Source organism: Dama dama, chromosome 5 (assembly GCF_033118175.1).
Source record: "Dama dama isolate Ldn47 chromosome 5, ASM3311817v1, whole genome shotgun sequence".
Taxonomy (NCBI): Eukaryota; Metazoa; Chordata; class Mammalia; order Artiodactyla; family Cervidae; genus Dama; species Dama dama.
In genome coordinates, this window is record NC_083685.1 from 131,424,346 (window position 1) to 131,442,564 (window position 18,219).

The 18,219-nt window shown below is 49.5% G+C and overlaps 1 protein-coding gene across 2 annotated transcripts in view; it reads left to right on the forward strand.

Moving 5' to 3' along the window:
• The first annotated feature begins 5,570 nt into the window (after window positions 1-5,570).
• PRKCA (protein kinase C alpha) overlaps window positions 5,571-18,219 on the forward strand; it is a 292,405-nt gene continuing 279,756 nt past the window's right edge. For both annotated transcript variants that reach the window (XM_061145041.1, XM_061145042.1), the window contains exons 1-2: window positions 5,571-5,802; window positions 8,120-8,151. In XM_061145041.1, the coding sequence (XP_061001024.1) occupies window positions 5,630-5,802; window positions 8,120-8,151 (205 nt within the window). In that variant the 5' untranslated portion in view covers window positions 5,571-5,629. The remainder of the gene's footprint in view (window positions 5,803-8,119; window positions 8,152-18,219) is intronic.

The window sequence follows — 18,219 nt, forward strand, 5'->3', positions numbered from 1 at the left end:
GTACAGATTCCTGGGTCTAGTGAAGGGCCATCACACAACTGGAGCCCTGGAGTGCTTTGGGGTTGGAATTAAGCTTTTTTTGTTTTCAATGTGAACCATTTTTAAAGTCTTTATTGAATTTGTTACAACATCGCTTCTGCTTTATGTTTTGGTTTTTTGCCCATGAGGCCTGCGGGATTTTAGGGCGGCCTGCACCCCCTGCATTGGAAGGTGACATCCTAGCCACCGCGCCACCAGCCGAGCCCCTTGCTTGAAACTAAGCTGCCTCTCACCTTGGGCGCAGAGCGGTCCTGCCCCAGGAAAGGCAGCTGAACGCCCTGGGAAAGGCCTGCTCTTTCTTGCTCCAGTCTCCCAGTTTGCCTGTTTTTGTTTTAGAGGACTTAGTGATTTAGCTTTAAACATGTTTACAGTTTTGTTTAGTACAGGATTGATTTCAATAAACTGTGTGTGTGCTAAATTGCTTCAGCCATGTCCGACTTTCGGTGACCCTGTAGACTGAAGAAGAGCCTGCCTGGCTCTTCTCTGCAGGGTTCTCTGAGACAGACCCCCGCCTTGTGTTTGTCTGAGCCTTTGGGACTCAGCGCGCGTCACCTGGTTTTGTTTATATTTATGTACATTTATATATATATGCATGTATCATCTGGTTAAATTCCCAAGGAAATCCTAGGGTAGTTACGAATCTCCATTTTTACATGGAGAGAGACTTGGAGAAGCTAATTTACCCCAATGACACAAACAAATAAGTGTTGAAGCTTGGACTCCAACCAAGGTTTTCTGATCCTCTGTCTGGTTTGTGTCATGTCTGCTGTAGGAAAACTGGGAGAAAGTGGAGGGAAAATGCTTTGTGGAGGAAGCAGAAATCCTGGACAGCTAGAGGCGTCCTTGGGCAGTCCACTCGGGAATTTAGCTTCTAGTAGTGGACCAGGGCTAACAGAAGAGCTGAGGGCCACTGGCTGGAAACACACTTCTCAAACATTCTGCATTCAAACCGGTACTATCTCTACTCCATGCAACAACAATAAAATTCTGGCAATAAAACTTTTTGTGTTAAAAGTAATAAATACCTTCTTTTGGTGACATTAGAAATGTGACTTTTAATGTCCTTTCAAAACGTGAGTCCTGAGCCGAAGGCTTCTCTTTCTGATCAGAAGAGTGTTTGTACTCCAGCCACCCAGAGAAAGTGACTTAAATGAACATTCACCATGTATGTCCCTGTATACACCTGTGTGTACATGCACAAGCATATTTAGAGCATACAGACATGGTGCCCCTGTATACACCTGTGTGTACACACACAAGCTTATCTAGAGCATACAGACATGGTGCCCCTGTATACACCTGTGTGTACACGCACAAGCTTATCTAGAGCATACAGACATGGTGCCCCTGCGTACACCTGTGTGTACACGCACAAGCTTATCTAGAGCATACAGACATGGTGCCCCTGTGTACACCTGTGTGTACACGCACAAGCTCATCTAGAGCATATAGACATGGTGCCCCTGTGTACACCTGTGTGTACACGCACAAGCTTATCTAGAGCATACAGACATGGTGCCCCTGTATACAACTGTGTTTACACGCACAAGCTTACCTAGAGCATACAGACATGGTGCCCCTGTATACACCTGTGTGTACACGCACAAGCTTATCTAGAGCATATAGACATGGCTGGGCATGTGTGCTCAGTCACTTAGTCATGCCTGACTCTTTTGCAACCCCATGTACTGTGGCCCACCAGACTCCTCTGTCCATGGAATTCTCCAGGCAAGAATACTGGAGTGGGTTCCCATTTCCTACTCGAGGGGATCTTCCTGACCCAGGGATAGAACCCACATCTCCTGCATTGGCATGTAGATTCTTTATCACCGAGCCACCCGGGAAGCCCAGATATGGGTGTACATACATCTAAAAAATGGCATCTCCAAATACTGTTTTACATCCTGCTTCCTTCACTTACCAGGGAATTACGGACTTCTTAAAATGCAGTATATTCAGTTAGGGTTTGACAACATTTTTCTTTGATGCTTTCCAAAAGTCTGGTCTAGGCAGCACCTCTGCAAAGAGTGTCAGGCTTACTCCTCAAGTCAGGGATCACAGAGGAGGGTTCTCACAAACCCCGCATCCAGTCTACTGTTCCTGCTCTCCCATGCCTTCCCCAGGAAACAGCAGACTCTAAAATCATCACTACCACCACGTCTCTCTGACCCTCCCCCTGCACAGGGGTCTCTCTGGAAACCCCTCCACTTTAGTGACCCCATGGAGACTCTGCCAGGTGGGCCACAGGGGCTAAAGCCAAATCTGGTCTCTGTACCGGCCACGGAATTAAATCTCAGAGACAGAGCCTGGGGTGCCGTACAGTAGTTTTCTTGCTTTGCCAGGCAGAGGGTGCCACAGTGGCCTCATGCCCTCAGAACTGGTGTAAGACCTGGAAGGGGCAGCGGGGAGCTTTATAGTAATGCTTCACAGAGGACGTGATCAGCCCGTGAACGTCCTTCTGATGGACGGGTGCTGGGGTGACCGGGAGTCGGAACCACTGTTGCAGTGACAGTCAAAAAAGGAATGAGTTTTTTTCTTTCTCAGTCCTGAGAACAAAGAAGATAACGAGAACAGGCCTGAACGTTCCTAGTTTTTTTTGTTTTTTGTTTTCTTTACTTTAACTGCTCCTAACTCTGCATGTCATATCTAAGTTTACTTTTCTGCATTCCTAGTGTTTACCCTTACAACACCCTTCCCCTCGTAGTCACACATCAGAAAGAAGGCCACAGAGCCACCGAACTGCCAGACTCAATTATTGGGTTACTGATGCCAGCCTGTGACTGTCTTTGAAACAACGCGACAGGAAGACATCAAGAGCCAAACACCTTTGCTCCTCCTCACCAACTACTGCGAGCCCTCTTCTCATGGAAGCCCCTGGACCCCTCGTGGGGAGCATTGTTCTTGAGCCTACGGGGTTCCCCTCTCTGCCGGCTGAGGACTGAAGCCGCCTTTCTATTTCCTCCAAACTTTGTCTCTGTATGTTTTCATTCGGCTTCAGTGGGCAGAGAAAGCCAAGATTTGGGCCAGCAACACCATCAACCTTCTGGTTCTGACAGGTCTGGGATCTAAGTGCCTGCAGGCAGCATACAGTTAAGTCCGCCCCCCTGCTGGGGGTTTCCGCACCTTCAGACCAGCTCAAAGATAGTGCTCTGGGTAACCCTTGGGGGGTGGGGGGGACAGAGACCCTGCCCCACAGCTGATCTGCTTCTCCATGGTTCCTCCCTTATTTCCACATCCCCTTCCTTCCCTAGTCAGCATTTCTTTATTTGAACTTACCTTTTGGAACTCAGGGAAGGTCATTCGGGCTGAATGAAGCCTCTTTCCTTTAACCAAGAAATGGGGACACAGAAGGGCGTAAGTGCCCAGGAGCCCTGCAGGGCCCGGCTGGGTTTCAGGGCCACGTGTGGCCCGCGCCCCCACCCGCCTTGCTGGGGCGGTGCTGCATGGCTGGAGGACTCCCCCAGGTGCATCCCCACGCCGCCCCGGAGCTGAGCACAGCTGTAGGCAATTGAGCGCGAGCGCTCAGTCATTGCTCAAGAAACTTCCAGTTAGTTCTCTCCCTACTCACAGGGAACAACAGTAATAAGGGAGGCAAGAAAGCAAAACCACAGCCCGAGAGAAATGAGATATTGCCTCTGGTCTCTCCACCCTGACAGCGGACTCCTTGCAAGGTCCACTGGGTTCTTAGCTCACCTCCCGCCCCCTGCTCAGATGTCACTCTCACCTACCACTCTCCTCCCAGCTCTCCCATCTTTTCTTCCGTCTTTACCTCAGGGCTTCGGGGAAACAACAGCTTGTCTTCACACACTGTCTTAGATCCAGGTGGTTTTGAGGCAAGAATGTGTGTTTCTTTTGACCATCAATTACAAGTACTTACAAGCACCGTGATTTTTCTATGTAACTTAAAAGTATTAAGCAATACATGACCGTGCTTGAGATGGTAATAGTGTTTTATGGAGAACTTGCTCTATTTTCCTGCATTCCCTACTTTTCATTCCTTTCCTTGCATCTTCCTTTTGAACAGGCATGCATGTTACATCACTTCAGTCATGTCCAACTCTTCGTGACCCCATGGACTGTAGCCCGCCAGGATCCTCTGTCCATGAGATTCTCCTGGCAAGAACATTGGAGTGGGTTGCCATGCCCCCCTCCAGGGGGATCTTCCTGACCCAGGGATGGAACCCACGTCTCTTGCATCTCCTGCATTGGCAGGTGGGTTCTTTACCATTAGTCCCACCTGGGAAGCCCCCCGCCCCCCACCCCACCTTGGACTAAGGGCCCCACCAAAAGTGGAGAAGTTTCTGACCAGAAGAGCAAGCGGTGCAATGTTCTTAAGCTCCAAGAACACTGGCTGGAAAGATTGTGAGTGAGCGCTGGAAGTACACGCCCCATTAAGGGCCGGTCATTATCCCTGTCAAAACATAAGACATTCCTACCAACAGGCGTTCAATTGAGCAATCTTAAAAAAAATGGTAGCCCTACTTGGCCTATGTACTCTAAGATAGTATAGATCTTAGGAAAGATTTCTTTCTTTCTTCCTTCTCTATTTCTTTTCCTAACTTCTTGAAGGATTAAACATATTCCTTTTAATACATGCGTTACTTTCTGATCTGAGCGAATCTGACAATGAAATAAAACAACAATGAAACGTTTCCCTCATGTGTTTTAGCATCCTCGGGCAGAGTTAACGAGCATTCAGCGAGTGACCAGTCGGTCCGGCCCCACGCGCGTGCCTCGCCGGTCCGTGGCAGCCACGCGTTCACGGAGCGGTTTCACTCTGCAGTTTACAAACGAACTGGCTGTGCTCGGCACCTGCCTGTAGGGCAGTCATCAGCTTTAGGCTGCAAAACCCTGTCTAAATTAAGGCTCGGGGCTTGTAAAGTCAAGAAGACCTGATCACCCACGCTGTAAGCGTGGGAGCCAACGGGTAACGGGGTGAACAGCCAGGACAGGTCCCCTAGCCGTCCCGACACATCAGACGTGTCCGTAGGGCGCGGGGCCGCAGGCGGCACAGGGTGCAGGCCGCGGAGGGGCTGAGCCTCAGAGTGGCGCGGGTGTCCGTCCCGGGACCGCGCTGGGTCCTGGAAGGGGGCGCGGCCAGGAGCCGGCCCGGGACGCGGGGCTGCGCCTAAGGCGGGAGGAGCGGAGCGCGGGAGGGAGGAGCCCGGCCAACCCGGGGGAACGGGAGAGGGCGCCTCCTGGGTGGCTCGGGGGCGGCGGGGCCGCCGGCTCCCTCCGCGCGCGCCCCCGCCCTCCCGTGCGTCCCCGCCCCTCTGCGCGCCCCCGCCCCGGCCCGCCCGCGCGGCCCCGGCCCGCGCGGCCCCGCCCTCCCTCCGCGCGCGCCCCCGGGCCTCTCCGCGCGCGCCCGGGCCTCCCCGCGCGCCCCCGCCCTGTCTGCCGGGCCGCGCTCGGGCATGCGCGGTGGGCGGGCCGCCCCCGCCGCCCGACTAGGAAGCGCGAGCGCCGGCGCCGCCGTCAGAGCCGAGCGGCCACAGCGAGCTCGCGGCTCCGCTCCGCTCCGCGCCCGCTCGGCTCCCGGCCGCCCTCGGCCGCCGCCCGCACCCGGCGCGGCAGGAGGTGGCGGGGGACCATGGCTGACGTCTTCCCGACCGCCGAGCCGGCGGCGCCACAGGACGTGGCCAACCGCTTCGCCCGCAAAGGGGCGCTGAGGCAGAAGAACGTGCACGAGGTGAAGAACCACCGCTTCATCGCGCGCTTCTTCAAGCAGCCCACCTTCTGCAGCCACTGCACCGACTTCATCTGGTGGGTGCGCGCCGCCCCCGGGCTCGGCCCCGCGGAGAGTCCGCTCCCGGCGGGACCCCGGGCGGGGCGCGGACGTCTCCCCGGGCCGGAGACTCGGAGGGCGGCCCCGGGAGGCTGCCCGGGCCCCGCCGCGCGCGCGGACCTCTCCCCGGGCCGGGCCCGAGAGCCGGGAGGAGCGGCGGCAAACTGTTGAGGCGGGCGCGGGGAGGGCGGCGGCCGGCCGGCCGGCCGGCCGGCGGGGCGGGGGCGCGGGCGGCCTCTGGAGCGGACCCGGGCCGCGCGGGGCCGGGAGGACACAGGCCTGCCCGGGGCTGCCATCGGCCTGCGGCCGCCGAGCCCAGGTAACTTCCAGGCAGCGGTGTCACCCGGGCCGCGCTTTACGCGCCGCGGCTGCCGGACAGGTTGCAAGGGTCCCCGATCCCGCTAAGCCGGGGGGGAATCGCGTGGTGCTTGTTTCTGGGGAGACGGTGATGACTTTGACTGACTTTAAAAAGGTTGATGACCCCTCTCCTCCAGTTGTTTTAAGAAAGCTGAAACTAAAGGCAGTGCAGATGCCTCACTTGGAGAAGCGTTAGTTTTTTTCCTCTTGCGTTGCCAGACAACCTCCACCCATTCAATCTCTTGCTGCTGTATGTAGGAAGCCCCCCGCCCCCCAAGTCAGAGCCGTCTAGGCCTCCTTAACTCCCCTACCCCCGGGGGAGCGGCGTCGGGTGACTGCCCAGCCGTTGTGTGGCTCCTGGATCTTGTGGGGCTCTTGGGAGAACGCTGCTTGAATGCATCGCACGGGGAAACCGTCTCCAAGGGCGAGTCCCGCAAACGTGCTAATTAATAGGTGCTTAACTTCTCCCTTAAGGATGGCTTTATCTGAACCCGTCACACCTGGGGGAATCTTTAAGGGAAACCCCACAAATGTGCTAATGAGGTGCTTAATGTCTTCGTTTCTTTTTGGAAATCCACTCCAAAGCAGACTTATGTATAAAGCAGAGCCACCTCTCTGAATGATTTACGAGGTGTAGTCAGCGCCTGAAGCGGCTGAGCTCCTAGGTCAATGTAGACAAGACTGCTTAAAGTCAGTTCTTGGAGCCTCAAGGCCTAGAGATTGCATTTAGTTAAGGGGAGGTCTTCGGCCTCACGTGTCAGCTGTGAAATTCCATTAAAACGGAACAGACTGCCGATTACTTTTGCAGGACGAGGGTAAGGTAGAAAAGAGACTTGCAACCTATACATCCAGACTTGCTGAAGACTTTACACTGTCATTTGTTTTCCCCTGTGAACTGATGTGGCCTGTTGGGTCACCAGGTGTAGCATGAAGTGGAAATAAAGATCTCCTTGTCCTCTTCTTCCCCATAGTCGATACTCCTCTTCTCCACTTAGCTGTAGAGCAACCCCTTGGAAGTTCCAGGAAAATATTCCCCAGCACGGTCTAGCCGTGGTTTTAATTTTTCAATTTTCTTCTGTTTCCCTAGTTTACAACTCAAATATTAAAGCACTGATATTTTAAAACTATTTGCATTTAAATTTTTTTGGGGGGTGGGGAGTGACTAAGTTAATTATAAAGATATGTGAAGTGCTTTGTAAATTTAAAATGCTATGTAAAGCAAGAGATTATGACTCATAACCTTCTGAGAATTTTAATGTAGTTCATCCTAGTTGAAATGGTGTTTGCAATTTAATGTCCATGTCGGAGTTCTCTGCTTAGAGAGTAAATTCTCTAAAGTAATTTACAAGAGCAATATAGCTTCTGAATGTGCTTTGAATGCTGTTAGTTCACAGTAAAATCAGATCATAATCTCACATGCAAATAATAGGGATGACACTGTAAAATCTGGCTCTTAATTAAGCCAAAATTTAGTGTTAAGAGTGGTGCTATGTGGTAATTTCTAGGTAAATAATACATCATAACAAATGATGAAGCCACTTATTTGTTTTTAGGGCAAAAAGATTTTCAGTTGGTCTTTAGGGACCAAATTCAGCCATCTTTGTAGATTTGATTTTTTAACCATAAAGTTCTTCTTGTTACTTGGATATCGTAGCCGACAACTTTTATAGTCATGTTCTTAAATTAAGTACTAATAAAATGTTAGGGAAAAAAAACTGGCAAGAACCTTGAATATGTTGAAATGAGTTCAGTGAGACTTTGGAGGCCAGATCTTTTCAAAGATGACTTGACTGCGCTTCGAGCTGTTTAGGCATGTTTTCCTGTCAGATCATTGGGTTTCACATGCAAACTTTTACTTCTGTAGAATGCTTTGTCATATAACTGGCTTAAGACGTGGTGTCAACAGAAAATAAGAAATTTTTCTTATTTGTTTTTCAGGGGGTTTGGGAAACAAGGCTTCCAGTGCCAAGGTAAGCTGCCATGTTGGATTTTATTTTCAAGTACAACAAGAAATAAGCATTCCAGACAAGAACAGTGTTTCCAGTCATCTTTTATTTGATAAAAAAGCAAAAACACATTCAGATGTTTTCAAAATGTGAAGGCTGTAAACTTGGACCTGGGGGAAGAACACCATTTGGTATTGCCTGGTAATCTGCGTATAGACCTGCCTTTTTCTTCAAGGAAATAAAACCTTCCTGTAACTTTTTTTTTTTTTGCCAAGAACGTTCTTGTCAGAAACTGCTGTCTTTGTGTGGGTGTTCAGAAAAAATGGAATCGCTTTGTGTTTGTGTGGCTGTTCTTCCTGTTTCGGTTCATCTTTTACTAGGAACTGGGTTGGACTTCTCACTGTGGGCCATACAGCACCCTAGTAAGATGCCTGGGGGTTTTGATGACGGATTGTCAGCCAGAATCAAGTCTGCATGTTTTAAAGGCTGCTTCATGAGGCATGTCTCTCCCTCACGTCAGCTTTGTGACACTCTCAGCCGCATCCACAGAAACGAATTTCCTCTCTGAAGGTGCATTTATTTTACACACTCCAAATGCCCAGCTTTTCATACCCTCTGTTTGTTGAAACTTTTTTTTTTTTTTAAACGCTTTATTGCTCGTGAAGGCATCCTAGGTCATTAGCTCTCCTCACTCTCTATATTATGTTTACTTAGTCCTGGTTACATTTCCCATCTGGGCTTCGGTTTATTAGGGCAAGTGGAAAGTACATTCTAGCCTGGAAAATATTATCCTAACACTGTTTAATATTAAGCGCATTAGAGACACGCAGGGTGTACTCTTTATGACTTTAAAATTGTGCTAGTAAGTTGGTCACCTTTCAAATCCTTCCACACACTGTGAATGTGTTTCTTATATACGTTTCCTAAACATTTCTAGATGCAGATATTTTGCAGCATTACCCATCAGCATTCCACTTTTCTTCACATTGCGCTTAACACCCCTGTTGAATAAACTTATTTGGAGAGTAATCCAGAGAGTCCTTTGAAAAAGAGTGAACGTGTGTCTTAGAGATAGGAAGAAATGTGACTCTTTCCGGTTCTCAGAGTTGTGGGCCTGAGCTTCGGAGGCAGCATTTGAATCCCTTGAACATGGAGTTTAAGGATGTAACCTTGTGATTCCGGGCCCAATGTGATTTCCTTCTCTTATCATTTTTGGTAATGTGCTTGGGTGGAGACCTATGGAAACTCATAAGGAAAGGTATTTACTAAATGTCCTAAATAATGTACAAGAAGAAGTGGGTATGTTATTTTAAAAACAGTCCTTTTCTACAGATAAAGAATCCGGGATAATAAAGTTGACCCTTTTCAGACCTGCAGGTTTTGTTGTTGAAATTGGAGAGTGGGTGTGTTGACCACGGCAGGACCCCAGTGGGTTCCCAGGGAGCGTCTGCGGAGCTTTCGGTGGATTAGCAGGTCACTGGCCTCACGTCAGCATCGCCCCCTTTTACCTCAGTTATAAAAGTGATGCTTGTAAATTGTACAAACACTATATAAAAATGAAATTGTATCCTTGTTTTCTTTTCCCTCAGGCATAACTTCAGACATCCATGCATTCACTAAATTGCACATACTTTTTATCTGAATTTTCAATCACTCTTATACGTTTTTCCAGCAGTAGGCAGTGGGTTTGGGGAAATGCTTCTCTCTCAGAATGTCACTTCTGCCTTATTTAGTTGAATGTGTGGAAGCATCAAACTGATTCACCTGTCTCTACTGAGGGACATTTTAATTGTTTCTAAGTTCTTAGCAAATGAAGCTTTCAGTATCCTTGGGCTCTAGTATAGGCATGTCTGCAATAGATACTTAGAAGTGTGTGGATACATTTTAAACTTTAATAAGCACAGCTAAGTTGCTCTCCAGAAAGGTTCCAATTTGTATTTCAGTATCAATGTGAGAGTACCACTTTCTCTTCACTCTTAACCAATGTTGGATAATGCAAGTAAATCCTCTGCATTTTTGCTCTGGTAGATGAAAGAGGCTTCTTTCAAGTTTCATCTCCTGTGTGAGGTTAAGCACTTTTTCCAACACATTTTAGCCATTTTTTTATCTGTCCTGTGAACTTCCTTAACATTTGAAATTGAGGATTTACAAACCAAATTATAGTAGTGAACGTGTGCTATTCTGTTTTTTTTTTTTTTTTTTTTGGACTGTGCCTCTCAGCTTGCAGGATCTTAGTTCCCCGACCAGATGGAAGCTGTGCCCCGGGCAGTGTGGAAGCTGGGACTCCTGGCCATTGGACCACCAACAAAGTCCCTGTGCTCTTCTTTGCTTTGAAGAGTTAAACCAGATCCCATTAATGAGTTCCCCTATTATATTTACGCATGTTAATTCACAAAAGCCATCTCAAATATAAGTGTGTCTGCAGTGAGCTAACTGCTTGTTACAATTGCTATGTGTCATCTGCATTTGACTCTGGCAGGCCTATACTCACCTGCTACCTTATTGTTGGTTGTAACTTAGATAATGTTAGCTTGGGACAGTGGTGTTTTTCAGGCTTTAATTTTAATTTATTTTTAACTGGAGGGTGATTGCTTTACTGTGTCGGATGGGTTTCTGCCATGCACATGCACATCTCCCCCCCGAACGTCCCTCCCACCTCATCCCGCCCCCAGGTTGTCACAGTTGTTTAATTGCCCAGTGGTTACCCAGCGTTTTCCTATTTTGGTGCTTGCCACACTTTTTTTTTTTTTTTTTTGGCCACACCTCGAAGCTTACAGGATCTTAGCTCGCCCACCAGGGATCAGCCCTGTGCTCCCTGCAGTGGAAGCACAGGACCCTGACCAGTGGACCACCAGGGACGTCCCTCTTGCCTCAGTCTTAACACTTTGTCATTTCAGAATATGTTTACGTTTTCTCTGTGTTCCCTAAGTTAACTTCCTGTTGTCTCAGTTTGACAGACTCGTTCTTACTCAGGAGACGGACTGTTCTCGTCCGCGCCTGGCAGCACACGCCCTGGGGATGGCAGCTGGAGTCTGGGGCTGGCTTGGTATCCCTTCCCCATCACTGAAGGAGGGGCAGTGTCTCTAGCTGCTAGTATGCAACCTGTTGCTTTGCTCAGTAGATGACGTATTTGCAGCCAAGTTGACTTCAGCTTAAGAGCGGTAGGCACTCCAAATGAGTCGTGTTCATGGAGTAAGATAGCCTGAAGTGCACGTGCCATCTTCCTAGTGAATGTTAAGTAAGAATTGGAAAATGAAAGAAATAAGTTTTAGTCCTTACAACTGGATTTGTTACCTGTGCCATTTAGAAATTGAGAAGGAGATGGCAACCCACTCCAGTATTCTTGCCCGGGAAAGTGCGTGGACAGAGAATCCTGGCAGGCTGCAGTTCATGGGGCCGCAAAGAGTCAGACACAACTGAGCCGAACACGCTATCTAAAAAGCATATTTTGTAAGAGTGTTCAAAAAAAGTAAGATTTCCCACTTTCCTTTCCCCAAGATATTAACAGAAGCAGGGACCTTCTGCAGGTCTGCTGGGTCACGCCCACTTTGCCTTGCTGGACTCTGCTGTCCTCCCGTCGTGGTACCGGGAGACCCCAAACACGCATCCCCAGGGCAGCTGACACGGGGGGTCCCGTGCTGCGGGTGTGCTGCCTGACGTGGTGGAACCAGGGCCTGGATCACGGAGGAGGACATGGTAGATCTGGAAGCCATGGGACCTTCTTAATGTTCTTAGAGATGAAGACAAACGCGCTCCTTTGTAGAGCCGAGATGGCAGGACTTGAATTTGCTTTTTTTGTTTGATCGGCTTACTGCTCTGTAGGTTGGCTCAATCTGTTCGGTGCTCATTTCATGTCTGTGAGGCTCGCGGAGAACTGGTCCTTGCCTACTTTTTTAAGAAAAGAAAGGACGAGAAGGAAGCTTGTCTGGCCCTGGCCGTTCCTGAAGCTGAGCTTTAAGCCCAGGAGGCCTGTCCCCGGCTGGGAGCCGGTCCTGCCCGGCCTGTGTGCCCCAGCAGTGTCCTGGAGCGGGGCTGCAGATGTACTTCCTCTGGGGCCGGGGAGCCAAAGCGGCTTATCTCCTGCTCTCTCTGCTGGAAACGGGAGGGGGCCAGCCCGACCTTTCTTTCCCTCCGAGTCAGCAAGACCCATGCACTTCTCTAACTACAGTGACAGGAGCTACTTCTCAAACCTGCGTGGTCAGTCCGCTACATCTGGTTAACCTGCCTCTTCTGTCTTCCCTGCTCCTTCTATTCCTTCCCTCTTGGTGAACATCACCCAGGCGCTCTGAGTGTGCCACAGAATGCATGCTAAGTCACTTAGTCATGTTCGAGACTCTGTGGCCCACCAGGCTCCTCTGTCCATGGGATTCTCCAGGCACGAATACTGGGGTGGGTTGCCATTTCCTCCTCCAGGGGCTCTCCCCCACCCGACCCAGGGATCCAACCTGTGTCTCTTGCGTCTCCTGCATTGGCAGGTGGGTTCTTTACCACTGGTGCCACCTGAGAAGCCGGCGCTCCAGGAACTGCATCAGACTGGACCCCCACCGATGAGCGGGGCCGTGGGGTCATCTGCAGGGGCTTCATCTCGCTCTGGGGCCTGCGATACGGCTCTGAGGGAGTGTGCAGTCTCGAGCCACTTCCTGCCAAGAACACACCAAGCACTGAACTTGACCTGTGGCCCCGGGAAGCTCTGTATTTTTCCGTCTTTGAGGGTTAAAAGTCAGCTTTCCCTATAGCTTTCCTGATGACATTCCTTAAAGGCCTGTCTCTGGATTGATATTTCAGCTCACCTGAACAGGATAGTGTTTGATCAATATTCTCTGAGAATGAAAGGTGATGTTTGAAAGAAGGAAGAAGAAAAGCGGTTCCCCTTTTAGCTGTTGGAGCTGAGGAATTCCAGAAAACCAGGTCTCTCTAAGGGAGGGTGACCTCTAACAGAGTTCTGAGAGCCACGCAGGGTGGTCAGCAGTGCTGGCAGGGGCTGGGGGCCGAGACCAGGTGGGGCTGCACCTCTAACAGTCCCTGCCCTTCCTACCTGCTGGCTTGACTGCCCCCAGACTCTCGCACAAACCACTGATTTTCAAAGTGGAAGCCAGGATTTTCCATTTCAAAACAGGTCAGCATCTCAGGACCCCCCCCCCCCCCCCATCTGGTTTATTGTTGTTTAGTTGCTAAGTTGTGTCTGGTTCTCTGTGACCGCATAAACTGTAGCCCCACCAGGCTCCTCTGTCCATGGGATGTTCCAGGCAGGAACACTGGAGTGGGTTGCCATTTCCTCCTCCGGGAGATCTTCCCGACCCAGGGGTGGAACCCACCTCTCCTACATTGTCAGGCGGATTCTTTACCTCAGAGCCACCAGGAAGGCCCTCCTGGTTAGCAGATGTGTGAACTATAGATGAACCCTTGGTTATCTGAGTTCCAAAAACACCAGTCCGAGTAAGAGCGAGTCTAATTTGAAACTGGAGGTTTTGCACTGAGGTCAGACCAAAGCCTTATTTCAGCTTCAAAGATGAAATTGCCTGTAATTCCCAAAATGCAGGAAAGTGTGATTGAGGTGGGCACTTGGAAGGGTTAATAGTTTTTACTTGTTAGAAACAGAGACGCAGTGAAAAAAACTGGTGTTGGGGATTCCCGTTTGGTGCAAACTGGTTACGAAATGATTTCTGGTTAATGGCTTTCTGAATCGCCGCGTGGTACATTAAGTGAAAGTGCTTTCCTTCACACTGCACCCCAAGCCGACGCTGAGGCGTGTGGAGTGGTTACTCCTCCCCCTCAGCACTAGAAACCTCAAATGTTTATTTGACACGTCCGTTTCCTTTAATGTGACTTACTGTCCTGAGTGTCTCACTCTCCTGGAAGACTCTCACATTTAAGTTTTTAGGCACATTAACGCTTAGCACGCTCATTTCTTGTTTTTTCCTCCTCCAGAGTGTTTTTTCAAAGTAGCATTCCTTGCCTGCAGAGCTTCCCTGTTGGTGAGAGCCCGGCTCCTTGCCAGGACGTGGTGTCTCCTCAGTCCTTGCTTTCTCAGGCTCACCTGAGGCTGCTGTCCTTCCTCCCGGCACCGAGATAAGTGCTTGAGATGTCCTTTCCCAGGAAGTGTTTTCTCTTGACCCCTCTCCTCTCCCAGCCTGAATCGGCCAAGACGGTTCGCCTCACCTGTGAGGCTTCCCCTGCTGTGCCTCCCGGGCTTTCCCGCCCTCCGTGCCGTGGGACCCTCCTCCTGCAGCGCGGCCTGTCTGTTGCCCCTGCCTGCCCCGAGGGCAAGGACTGAGTCCGCCTTCTCTGTCTCCAGCGTTTAATGCGGTGCCTGGCACTCATTGGACACTACGTAAATATTTGCTGAGTATGAGATTATATAAATATTAAACGGTATGAAGGATCAGGATGACTTCTGCCTGCCTGCTATTTTTTAAAGTCTAGTTTATAATCCAAAGTCATGTCAGCTGGGAGGAGATCTTGAGATGACTGAGAAAAGTACTTTCTGAAGCTAAGTGTTGTTCAGTCGCTCAGTCGTGTCCGACGCTGTGTGACCCCGTGAATGGCAGCGCGCCGGGCTCCCCTGTCCTACACTTTCTCCCTGAGTTTGCTGAGACTCACGCCCATCGAGTCAGTGATGCCATCCAGCCATCTCATCCTCTGTCGTCCCCTTCTCCTCCTGCCCTCCATCTTCCCCTGCACCAGGGTCTTTCCCAGTGAGTCAGCTGTTTGCATCAGGTGGCCAAAGGATTGGAGCTTCAGCGTCAGTCCTTCCGATGAATATTCAGGGTTGATTTCCTTTAGGATTGACTGGTTTGATCTTGCAGTCCAGGGGATTCTCAAGATTCTTCTCCAACACCACACTTCAACAGCATGCATTCTTTGGTGGTCAGCCTTCTTTATGGTCCAACTCTCACATCCATACATGACTGCTGGAAAAACCACAGCTTTGACTAGATGGACCTTTGTTGGCAAAGTGATGTCTCTGCTTTTTAATATGCTGTGTAGGCTTGTTATAGCTAAGAGTACTTAATCAAAATATAGAATGGAGAAGTCCAGTTTGTCCTTGTAAGCTCTGTGTAATGTTAAACCTACTGAATTTAGAATGATAGGAATAAACCACGTACTCTGTCTGCCTTCTGACTGAGACGTGTCCAGGCACCCGTGAATCTCCCTCACAAGTTAAACAAGAGCCTCTGGTGGGCCGCAGCCGTGTCCAGCCTCGAGTGCAGGGCAAGAATCTCCACCAGCAGTGGTGTGTGTCTGACAGTCACTGAGGTGATCCTTTGCTTAGGGGTTGCTAGTAGCCGAAGCTGGATTGTCATGCGCAGAGCGATCCGGGGCTCGGCTTGGCGCTGGTGGTTTTACTCCTCTTGCACCTGCACGGTCTCTGTGTCCTCACACTCGGCGGGGTGGTGCTGGCGTGGGTGTCTGGGCAGCCGCTGTCGCTGCGTTACGGACCCTCAGCAGGTGTCAGTCAGTCGAAAGATAAACTCGTGTTAAGTGCAGCCACTTGCCGGACATGCATGAGCTCTCGTCTTAGATCCGTTTGTTCAAAAGTCCCCCGTAAGCACAGGATGTGATCGTTTTGAAATGAGTCCTGATGACTCTGCCAGGCCGGTGGTGGGGTGGAGTGCGGGTGTAGACTCTAACAGTTCTGCTGAGAGCACTTTCCAGAGCCAAATGGAAACTTTTTGGTGCTTACAGAGCCTCAGTTTATGTGAGGGGAGGAAAGAATGACGCCGTGAAGGGAAACACTGAAGCATGCCTGGGTGACACAGAATTAAGACCTCACTGGCCTCCGCTGTCTGTCAGAGTTTCCACGACAAACCCTTCATTTCGAGTCCCTTCCCACCCAGCAAACCTCTTGTTAGACTTATCCTGAGACATGAACATTTCAGGGTTGGCATGGCCCTAGCAGTCAGATCTGGTTGAAATTACTACAGCTACATTAAAAGAAACCCTCTATTAAATTATAGAAAGGGGGAAATGGTTTTTGAAAATAATTTCTACCAGGAATGGAATAGAGGGGAATGATGTGATAAATTGTCAGCACAGGTTAGGAATTATTTAAGACCAAGTTCAGCGAGTGAGATTGGTATGCGGGCAGTTCATCTTGAATGCCTTCATTTGATGTGTTTCTCCCCTTATGTCTGCACATCTCTAGTTTTGGCATTTGGGGAAATACAAGGTCATTTGTTATCTGGGGTAAATAGGTAGGTAAGAGATAAGGTGGAAGCCCAGGACCTGAAGATGTACTATAAATAAATTTAGATCCAACTTGTGAAAGAAATGGGATAAGAGGAAGATCTGATCAACAGCTGAATTCCGAGCAAAATTTTATTCTAGAGACCTAATACCTAAGTGCCAACTATCCTGTTAGTGAAACTGATTCTTGGAGTGATGCGGCTAGTCTCTCACCCAGCACTTCTGAGAAGGTCAAGGGTTATACCCACTTTACGGAAGAGCAGCCCAAGGCACGGGAGCTGCTGACTTGCCCGAGGTCGCGTGGCCGGGGAGTGGTGGAGCTGTCCGCTCACCGGGCAGTGTGGGTTTGGGCCCTGTGCTGCTCACCCCGTGACCTGCTGCCCTCGGGTTCCCCTGCCTTGCCAGACTTCGGTTACAGCCCTCACGGGACAGTGGAGCTGGGGGGGATCCGTCTTTACTTGTTCTTCAGTCGCTAAGTCCTGTCTGACTCTTTGCGACCCCATGAGCTGCAGCACGCCAGCCTTCCCTGTCCTTCACTATCTCCTGGACTTGGCTCGGATTCATGTCCAGTGAGTCAGTGATGCTATTGAGCCATCTCATCCTCTGTCACCCCCTTCTTTTGCCTTCAGTCTTTCCAGCATCAGGGTCTTTTCCAGTGAGTCAGCATCTCTATTCCCGCCCGGCAAATAGGTTCATCAGAACCGTTTTTCTAGGTTCCATATATATGCGTTAATATACTATATTTGTTTTTCTCTTCTGAAGCTGGTACTGTTGATGACAGTTGGAAGTGCAGGGTTTTGCAGCCTTGAGATTAGGACTGGAGGTGATACACTGAGTTGTAATAGGCTTATACACATTAATAAGGGAAATAATAAATAAAACATTCATAATATATAAAACCAGTAGCACTTTGTATTTTAAAAACTGCATATTGATATTTGTTCAGCCATTGTTCTGTTCACGATCAGTGGTTACTGCTTCCTTCTCCGTGGTGCTAAACTCTGGGAAAGAATTATAACCCTAAGCAGAATCCTTGGGAAAGGATGGTGAAGTGGTGCTGCAGGGTACCCCAGTGAGAACGTAAGGTGGGCTTTCTGCTCGATTTCAGATTTGCAAGGTAGGGACTCACAGGAGACTGCTGCCACAGTGCACGTGCTCAGCATGTGCCCCCAACGCCCGGGGAGCTGGCGCCCCTGCCCGCTTCCCCAGGGCTGGATGCTGGGCAAAGGCTAAGGGCTGGCCCTCCCGTCGTCTGGCCTGGAGAACAGGCTGATGGAGTAAACAGCTGTTTCATTGCAGAAAGTCCTCATTGCAGAAACAGCTTTTTCTGAAGCTGTACCGTAAGTAGTTTTCACTCGATTTTCCTTCTGTCATGTTTTTTAATAAAGTATGATTTGTGTTGCTGTTTGTTGTAATTGGAATAAAACGCATTGGTTCAGGAAAGCTATGCTCATGCTTGTAAAGGTTTTCCTTAGTTTGCTTGGATTTGTTTTGAAGTTAAATGAGCTTCAATTGTTTTCCTCTTCTTGTTGAATTAATGCCTGCAACTATATGTAACTGCCTTAAAAGGTGGAAATGGGAGATGGTTCCCTTTTAAAACTTTGAAACTTGCAGCTTGATTCTTGAGTATTTACAGTGTAGGGAGTAGTTTAAATCATACTTTTTGTTCTCAAAGGTGCTTAATGCAGTTATAATCATGAGAAGTCACATATGAATGTTTAACATTAATAGGCAGGTTTCCCAGGTGGTGCTACTGGTAAAGAATCAGCCTGCCAATGCAGGAGAGCCAAGAGACACGAGTTCGAACCCTGGGTTGCGAAGATGCCCTGGAGACAAGAATGGAGACCCACTCCAGTATTCTTGCCTGGAGAATCCAGCTTACAAAATGATCATGTGGGTTGTGAT